Source organism: Entelurus aequoreus, linkage group LG11 (assembly GCF_033978785.1).
Source record: "Entelurus aequoreus isolate RoL-2023_Sb linkage group LG11, RoL_Eaeq_v1.1, whole genome shotgun sequence".
Classification (NCBI taxonomy): Eukaryota; Metazoa; Chordata; class Actinopteri; order Syngnathiformes; family Syngnathidae; genus Entelurus; species Entelurus aequoreus.
The window spans coordinates 52,909,691-52,918,742 of record NC_084741.1 but is presented as its reverse complement, the minus strand read 5'-3'; the positions used below and the strand labels follow the sequence as shown (position 1 = coordinate 52,918,742).

Sequence of the window (9,052 nt, the reverse complement as noted above, 5' to 3'; positions counted from 1 at the left end):
GGAAAAAAAGAAAACTTGAAAATAAAAAATGATTATGCAAGAAGTGTTTCAATGCTGTGACTCCAAAACCAGGACGGTGTGCCCATTGTAGTGACAACAACTGCTTAGATGCAAACAAACAATCCTATTGTCAAAGCCAGTCGTTGAAGTATGATTTCCCCCTCCTTAGCATTATTACTTAATGGTTCACCACAGTCCCCAAGTAGATGTTGTATGACGATTAGAGCTACTAAATCTGGCCAATTAATATTCTGTAACGTGTGTTGGAAGTGCTGTGATAACTTCAGGCACCCTCGGAAATGTACCTCCTCCTATCAGTGTCATTTTGTCATCTTTTTAGCCCGATATTTGCTCGGTTGTGTGTTCAAATCGTTGTACTGTCCTGAAAATAATGTTAATAAGATCTCAAATCAATCTGAAGTGTACTTTTGAAAACGTCAGTGTATTGTTAAAAAAACGGAGTGCAAATATTCCTATGGACTTGAACGCAACACCCGAAAGCAGACACGCCTGCCTCTCAGTTGTTGGATTTTTAGTGAAAAACAAACAATGGCTGCAGAAGACCTCTATTTTATGCATCATGGACTTATGTTACCGAAAGAGACCCACTGCCAAGAAAGTCTGGCGTTTGCACAAGACTTCTTGTTTGAAGACAATGACGCCATTGCTGTCACGTACCCGAAGTCAGGTCAGTCAGTTTGTTTGTTCCAGCTCCTAACTAAAGTATGTATGCAAAATATTTGTCTCTAAAGGAAATAACTGAAAGCATTCAAAACATGTCGCTTGATACTGAATATCCCCAGGGTAAACAAGGTAATGATTTATGTTAATGTCCAACCAATTAAGGTTTAACCATAAATATAATGTGGTTGTTTGCAAGGCTGATATACAATATATTGCCAAAAGTATTTGGCCACCTGCCTTGACTCACATATGAAGTTGAAGTGCCATCCCATTCCTAACCCATAGGGTTCAATATGATGTCGGTCCACCTTTTGCAGCTATTACAGCTTCAACTCTTCTGGGAAGGCTGTCCACAAGGTTGTGGAAGGTGTTTATAGGAATTTTCCACCATTCTTCCAAAAGCGCATTGGTGAGGTCACACACTGATGTTGATCGAGAAGGCCTGGCTCTCAGTCTCCGTTCTAATTCATCCCAAAGGTGTTCTATCTGGTTCAGGTCAGGACTCTGTGCAGGCCAGTCAAGTTCATCCACACCAGACTCTGTCATCCATGTCTTTATGGACCTTGCTTTATGCACAGTCATGATGGAAGAGGAAGGGGCCCGCTCCAAACTGTTCCAACAAAGTTGGGAGCATGGAATTGTCCAAAATGTTTTGGTATCCTGGAGCATTCAAAGTTCCTTTCACCAAGGGGCCAAGCCCAACTCCTAAAAAAAAACAACCCCACACCATAATTCCTCCTCCACCAAATTTCCCACTCGGCACAATGCAGTCCGACATGTAGCGTTCTCCTGGCAACCTCCAAACCCAGACTCGTCCTACATATTGCCAGATGGAAAAGCGTGATTCATCACTCCAGAAAAGGCGTCTCCACTTCTCTAGAGTCCAGTGCCGACGTGCTTTACACCACTACATCCGATGCTTTGCATTGGACTTGATGATGTATGGCTTAGATGCAGCTGCCCGGCCATGGAAACCCGTTCCATGAAGCTCTCTGCGTACTCTACGTGGGCTAATTGGAAGGTCACATGAAGTTTGGAGCTCTGTAGCAACTGACTGTGCAGAAAGTAGGCAACCTCTTTGCACTATGCACTTTAGCATCCGTTGCTGTTGTTCCCAAACTCTTCCATTTTCTTATAATAAAGCCGACAGTTGACTTTGGAATATTTAGAAGCGAGGAAATTTCCCAACTGGATTTGTTGCACAAGTGGCATTCTGTGACAGTTCCACGCTGGAAATCACTGAGCTCCTGAGAGCGGCCCATTATTTCACAAATGTTTGTAGGAACAGTCTCCAGGCCTAAGTGCTTGATTTTATACACCTGTGGCCGGGTCAAGTGATTAGTACCCCTGATTCTCATCATTTGGATGGGTGTCCAAATACTTTTGGCAATATAGTGTATTTGTTTAGTCCAGGGGTCAGCAACCCGCGGCTCCGGAGCCGCATGCGGCTCTTTGACCACTCTGATGCGGCTCAGCTACATACTTGCCGACCCCCCTGATTTTCCCAGGAGACTTATGGATCTCAGTGTCTCTCATAGATAACTCCCAGGGAAAATATAATCCTATTTACACTCTAATTACTAAATAAAGGGAGTGCCCTAGTCGCACTGTAGTAATTGTCCTCTATAGCGTTTACATACAGCGTGCCATCCCGGCCACATGTTGTATGTTGTTATTACTTGCACACACAGGAGACAGCAAAGCGTACTTAGTCATCAGCCACACAGCTTACACTGACGGTAGCCGTATCAAACAACTTTAACATTGTTACGTTACAAATATGCGCCACACTGTGAACCCACACCAAAAAAGAATGAAAAACACATTTCTGGAGAACATCCCACCGTAATACAACATAAACACAACACAACCATTACCCAGAATCCCATGCAGCCCTAACTCTTCCGGTCTACATTATACACCCCCGCTACCACCAAATCCCCCCACACATCAACCCCCCCACCCCTCTCCTTGCGTTGGTTGAGCGGAAGAGTTAGTGCTGCATGGGATTCTGGGTATTGGCACCGTCAGTGTAAGATGTGTGGCTGCTGAGGTAGTACGCCTTGCTGTCACTTACGTGAGCAAGCTGACACTGCATTCTGAATGTGGTCGAGCAGGTACGCTGTTTGGGCAGGCTGTAGAGGGCGCCAAAAGCAGTGTCATCACACCCTGATATTCGGGAGTCTCCCGGGAAAAATGAGAGGGTTGGCAAGTATGACACTATCAAGCGCCATTTTTTCACAACTCGCGGGCCGCACTAACATCAAATTTCCACATAAAAGTGCGTGCCGGTGCGTGTGTCGGAGACCCCTGGTTAACATAGCACAAAGCGTTTAAGCTTTGTATGCGGTGTTTTTCATTTTAATTTTTTTTGTGGCTCCCATTATTTTCTTTAATTTGTGAAACTTGCCAAAATGGCTCTTTGAGTGGTAAAGGTTGCCGACCCCTGGTTTAGTCAAATAAGGAATGTAAGTTGTGCAAAAGTAAAACATATATACTTGTTGGTGCCGTTATTCTGCCATCTAACATTATAATTTGCTTTCCTCTGCAGGTACAGTCTGGATGCAAGAGATCCTCCCGCTGGTGCTGAATGAGGGGGACCTGACACCCATCCTAACCATCCCCAACTGGGACAGAGTTCCCTGGCTGGAGGAGAAGAGGTTACAAGAAGTGGTGGATCAGCTGCCCTCCCCAAGAGGGCTGGTCACACATTTTCCTTACCAGTTCATGCCACCTTCCTTCAAAACTTCCAGTGCCAAGGTGAATTCAAGTCCCAACGTCATCGGTTTTTGTCACGTGGTCCTGCTTTGCACTTACTTATCCCTCCTTCAGGTGATCTATGTCATGAGGAACCCCAAGGATATCATTGTGTCGTCATATTACTTCCATCAGATGGCGACTTTCCTTGAGGACCCTGGAACTTTGGACGAGTTTATTGACAAATTCCTGCAAGGCAGAGGTCAACATCCCTTATATATACAGTTTTTATAGTATGATGCAATACAGCACGTCACTACAAAATTAAACATATTGCCAGTTAGTGACACATCTTGTTTGTGCAGGTGTGCTTGAAATATTTTGAACAGCATACCCGAACGGGACAAGCGGTAGAAAATGGATGGATGGATAATAGAGATGTGTAGATGTTTTGACTCAAAATGACTTTCTGTGTCTACAGTGTTGTTTGGCAAATGGACGAACCACTTGAAGAGCTGGAAGCGTGCAGAGTTAGGAGACCGAATCCTTTTCATTACATATGAGGAAATGGTTCAGGTAAAATAAAGTTATGTTTATATGTTGGTCAAATTACAATACACTAACATTTGTGGGAAAATGTACTTTTAAAATACAGCAACACAATACCTCAACTTACAAGCTTAGGTGGTTCTGTGACAGAGCTTTTAACTCAAAACACTTGTATCTTCAATCAACCTCTTCCAATGAAATGAAATCAATTGGTGCTTTGGCCACCCAAAATAGCAGAATTTTAACATGTAACACGAATTGTAAAAAATATAAACAAACTTCTGCACAAGACATACTGTATGAAATACAATGCAATAGAATAAACTACAAACAACTATGGTAGTTTTATGAAATGTCATGTACAGCATTGGAGAGTGGAATTCTAAGGTATTTCCTTCCAGCTGCATCTCTGTCAAACACACCATCAGCAGCTTATAGATATTTTCAGAATACACCTCCCCTATTTACATACTGTTTTAATGTACCGGTATTAGGCTGGCTTTTAATTCAATGAATGCCGTCCACTTCTTTTGAGCATTGTCCTTCACACTCGTTTTCTTCCTTTCCATGCTAAAAGTTATGTCGATTTCTGAAAAAATAAGCTGGTGCTCGCAAGTAAGTTTTAGTCGAATCTTGGGGTGTTCACTCTGACATTTGCTGTGCCAACTAATGGTGAGGGTGTTAGTAACTCAAATTTTTGCTAGCATATTAAACCATAACATTTAGCCGACAGAAATCTTTAATCTCAAGTAAATTGTCAGTATATTAATAATCTCTTGCAGGATCTTCCTTCAGCGCTACGTAGGATTTCTGATTTCCTGGGCAAGAACCTGAGTAGCGAAGTAATTCAGAAAATAGCGGATACTTGTTCCTTCAAGTCCATGCAGGCCAACGTCATGTCCAACTTCAGTTTGATCTCCAAGGACTACATGGACCCTGACAAGTCTCCGTTCTTTAGGAAAGGTGAGATGCCAATTGAATATTTATAATCCGACAGAAAGCTGTCGATTGTCAAAATGACCACGAAAGATTCTCTTTCATCGCCTGTCATTACACACATTGCCTTCTTTTTCACAGCCATTTGTGTGCCAGTTTGCACACTCGTTTCAAACCTGCTAAATATACAGGACTGTCTCAGAAAATTAGAATATGGTGATAAAGTTATTTATTTTCTGTAATGCAATTAAAAAAACTAAAATGTCATACATTCTGGATTCATTACACATCAACTGAAATATTGCAAGCCTTTTATTATTTTAATACTGCTGATTATGGCATACAGCTTAAAAAAACTCAAAAATCCTATCTAAAAAAAAATTAGAATATTTCCTCAGACCAAGTAAAAAAAAAAGATTTATAACAGCAAAACAAAATCAAACATTTGAAAATGTAAATTCACGCACTCAGTACTTGGTTGGGAATCCTTTTGCACGGATTACTGCATCAATGCGGCGTGGCATGGAGGCAATCAGCCTGTGGCATTGCTGAGGTGTTATGGATGCCCAGGATGCTTCAATAGCGGCTTTTAGCTCATTAGCATTATTGGGTCTGGTGTCTTTCAGCTTCTTCTTCACAATACCTCACAAATTCTCTATGGGGTTCAGGTCAGGGGAGTTGGCAGGCCAATCGAGGACAGTAATGCCATGGTCAGTACACCAGTTACTGGAGGTTTTGGCACTGTGGGCAGGTGCCAGATCATGCTGGAAAATGAAATCATCATCTCCATAGAGCTTTTCAACAGATGGAAGCATGTAGTGCTCTAAAATCTCTTGGTACACAGCTGCATTGACTCTGGACTTGATGAAACACAGTGGACCAACACCAGCAGCTGACATGGCTCCCCAAACCATTGCTGACTGTGGGAACTTCACACTGGATTTCAAGCAACTTGGATTTTGCTCCTCTCCAGCCTTCCTCCAGACTCTAGCGCCTTGACTTCCAAATGAAATACAAAACTTGCTTTCGTCTGAAAACAGGACTCTGGACCACTCTGCAACTGTCCAGTGCCTCTTTTCCATAGCCCAAGTCAGACGCTTCTAGAGATTTTAGAGCAGTACATGCTGCATCAACAAGTGACATCAGTGTGTAAAGGATATCACCACATGGTCTCAGGAACACTTCAGAAACCCACTGTCAGTAACTACAGTTGGTCGCTACATCTGTAAGTGCAAGTTAAAACTCTCCTATGCAAGGCGAAAACCGTTTATCAACAACACCCAGGAACGCCGTCTGCTTCGCTGGGCCTGAGCTCATCTAAGATGGACTGATACAAAGTGTAAAAGTGTTCTGTGGTCTGACGAGTCCACATTTCAAATTGTTTTTGGAAACTGTGGACGTCGTGTCCTCCAGACCAAAGAGGAAAAGAACCATCCGGATTGTTATAGGCGCAAAGTTGAAAAGCCAGCATCTGTGATGGTATAGGGGTGTATTAGTGCCCAAGACATGGGTAACTTACACATCTGTGAAGGTGCCATTAATGCTGAAAGGTACATACAAGTTTTGGAGCAACATATGTTGCCATCCAAGCTACGTTACCATGGACGCCCCTGCTTATTTCAGCAAGACAATGCCAAGCCACGTGTTACATCAACGTGGCTTCATAGTAAGAGTGTAGGTACTAGACTGGCCTGCCTGTAGTCCAGACCTGTCTCCCATTGAAAATGTGTGGCGCATTATGAAGCCTAAAATACCACAACGGAGACCCCCGGACTGTTGAACAACTTAAGCTGTACATCAAGCAAGAATGGGAAAGAATTCCACCTGAGAAGCTTAAAAAAATGTGTCTCCTCAGTTCCCAAACGTTTACTGAGTGTTGTTAAAAGGAAGGGCCATGTAACACAGTGGTGAACATTGTAGTGCATTCAATTGAATATGGGTTGAAAAGGATTTGCAAATCATTGTATTCCGTTTATATTTACATCTAACACAATTTCCCAACTCATATGGAAACGGGGTTTGTACAAAATGAATACTAATCAAAAAATACTGCCAAAAAGGGACTCGTAAAAAACGATGAAAAATTATTAACATAGACTTACACAATGCTCCAGTGAATACATTCTAAATGAGTCATGTGTCTTAAAAGAAACTGTCAAAATTTAAGTGCAAATGAAAACAAACCTTCACCACCATCCATCCATCCGTTTTTACTACCGCTTGTCCCGTTCGGGGTCGCGGGGGTGCTGGAGCCTATCTCAGCTGCATTCGGGCGGAAGGCGGGCTACACTCTGGACAAGTCGCTACCTCATCACAGGGCCAATCCAGATAGACAGACAACATTCACACTCACATTAACCTTCACCATTTTAGTTATAATTTTTGTGCTTAAACTTCTCTTTGACTTTAGCTCCAGACTTCTGTTTGTTTGAAATCGTCATTACTGCCACACGTGGGGAAAAACTGTATTACAACTGAGTACATGTGTCCCATACGTCCACAGTTGTGAAATGGATAAATCTTGGCGCTCCTCCAGGGGGCGCTCACGGCCGGACAAAGAGCCTTGGCTCTATGGTCAAGAAACACTCTTGTCTGTAATACTTGCTAAATTAGATTCAGAAGTGTAAAAAAACAAGCTATAACAACTGGACAGCATATCAGCTCAATGTAAAGTTTAACTTTAAATAAAAGAGAATGTATAATCAATTACCATTTATTACCACATGAACACACAAAAGCACCGAAATTGGTAATGATTAGTACTGGTATCAATTCCCAGGTACCAGGAATTAGTACCGTATGGCTTCAAATATTGAAGGTACTGTATGTTTACATATGAACTGTTGGACTGGTGGCTTACTGCCCTACCTTTAGACTTGAATTTTATTTATGTTTGTTGTTTTCTGTGTATAAGGTGTTGCCGGGGACTGGAAAAAACATTTTACTGCAGAACAAGTGGCCCGCATCTCCTCCACCATTTACAAGGAGTTGGAAGGAGAGAACTTCACTTTGCCCTGGACCCTGGATGGAGCAGCAGACAAGGGACTATCAAATAAAATGTCAGCACTGGAAATTTAGTGGGCCAAAAATCTTCAATATTAGCACAATGACTTTTAGTGAGTTTCTTGTCATATTTGTGCTCCTCTCTTCCTGGCGTCCTTATTATGTTCACCTGTGTCTGCCCCGCCCCTCATGTTTTTCACCAAGCAGTTCTCCCCTTCCAGACACCACACGCCCAGGCATGCCTTGCCATGTTCCTAGTGGGTGTGTTTGGAATGAGCGATACTGCAAATTTAGCTACTGACCCAATACCAAGTAAATATAGGGCCAATATTGCCGATACTGATACTTTGTACCTGAAATATTTCAAAATATCAGAACTTTTTTTTTAGTTTGCCTTTGATAAGGTGATTATAATTTTGCAAGCAGTGAACAGTACTGTGTGTATACACACGTATCCTCTGAGTTTATGAACATAACACAATAAAACAATAACAATGTAATATAAACGCAACAAAATAGAAAATAATTATGAAAAATATCAATCTTTTCATACAAGAATAGCTCTAATACTAATACTACTATCATCTATATTGATTATTTAGATCTAGATAGATCTAATCTTTATGGTCTTAGTGCTCCTATTGCGATTTTTTTTGCATTTCTACCCGCGTGTGTTTGCAATGTTTTTACTTTTCTGTGATTTATAGTTTATTACCCCCTACTTACTACACCACTTGTTGTAAAAACTACAGCACTTGATCTTGAATAAGATACTTGCACTAACATTTGGACATGTTTTGTTCTTCATGTAGAATCATTGACTGTTACGATTCACTTAACATATGGCATGCTGGAATAGGTTCCAGCATACCTGTGACCCTGAACAAGATAAGCGTTAGAAAAATAAAACTGTTTAAAAAAATAATGCGTGCATGCCTGCGTCTATGTGTAAATTAATATGTGTATGTGTGTGCATATGTGTATACTTTATGTGCATATATATATATATATATATACACCGGTATATATATATGTGTGTGTATATGTATAAGTGTGTACTGTATATATTATGATATGTATTTACTCTGTAAATTTGTTTTTTTTTGTTTTGTTTAGATAGTATAGATTGTTTTTAAAATACTCTTGAAAAAGTTTCAAATGCATGCAAACATGTTGAAATATA

General features: G+C 41.3%; 1 protein-coding gene across 1 annotated transcript; it reads left to right on the top strand.

The window, feature by feature from the left end:
• The first annotated feature begins 351 nt into the window (after positions 1 to 351).
• LOC133660231 (sulfotransferase 2B1-like) lies at positions 352 to 8,773 on the top strand. Its single transcript, XM_062063519.1, has 6 exons — positions 352 to 688; positions 3,236 to 3,444; positions 3,517 to 3,643; positions 3,863 to 3,957; positions 4,713 to 4,893; positions 7,781 to 8,773. Exons 1-6 carry the CDS (start codon positions 550 to 552, stop codon positions 7,942 to 7,944), a joined length of 915 nt encoding a protein of 304 aa, XP_061919503.1. The 5' UTR covers positions 352 to 549; the 3' UTR covers positions 7,945 to 8,773.
• The last annotated feature ends 279 nt before the right edge of the window (positions 8,774 to 9,052 follow it).

Excerpts from the sequence above, each read along its gene's own strand:
- LOC133660231 (XM_062063519.1), top strand. The coding sequence starts at position 550 with ATGGCTGCAGAAGACCTCTATTTTATGCATCATGGACTTATGTTACCG. Across the intron at positions 689-3,235 it reads TGTCACGTACCCGAAGTCAG|GTACAGTCTGGATGCAAGAG; the intron begins GTCAGTCAGTTT and ends TTTCCTCTGCAG. Across the intron at positions 3,644-3,862 it reads CAAATTCCTGCAAGGCAGAG|TGTTGTTTGGCAAATGGACG; the intron begins GTCAACATCCCT and ends CTGTGTCTACAG.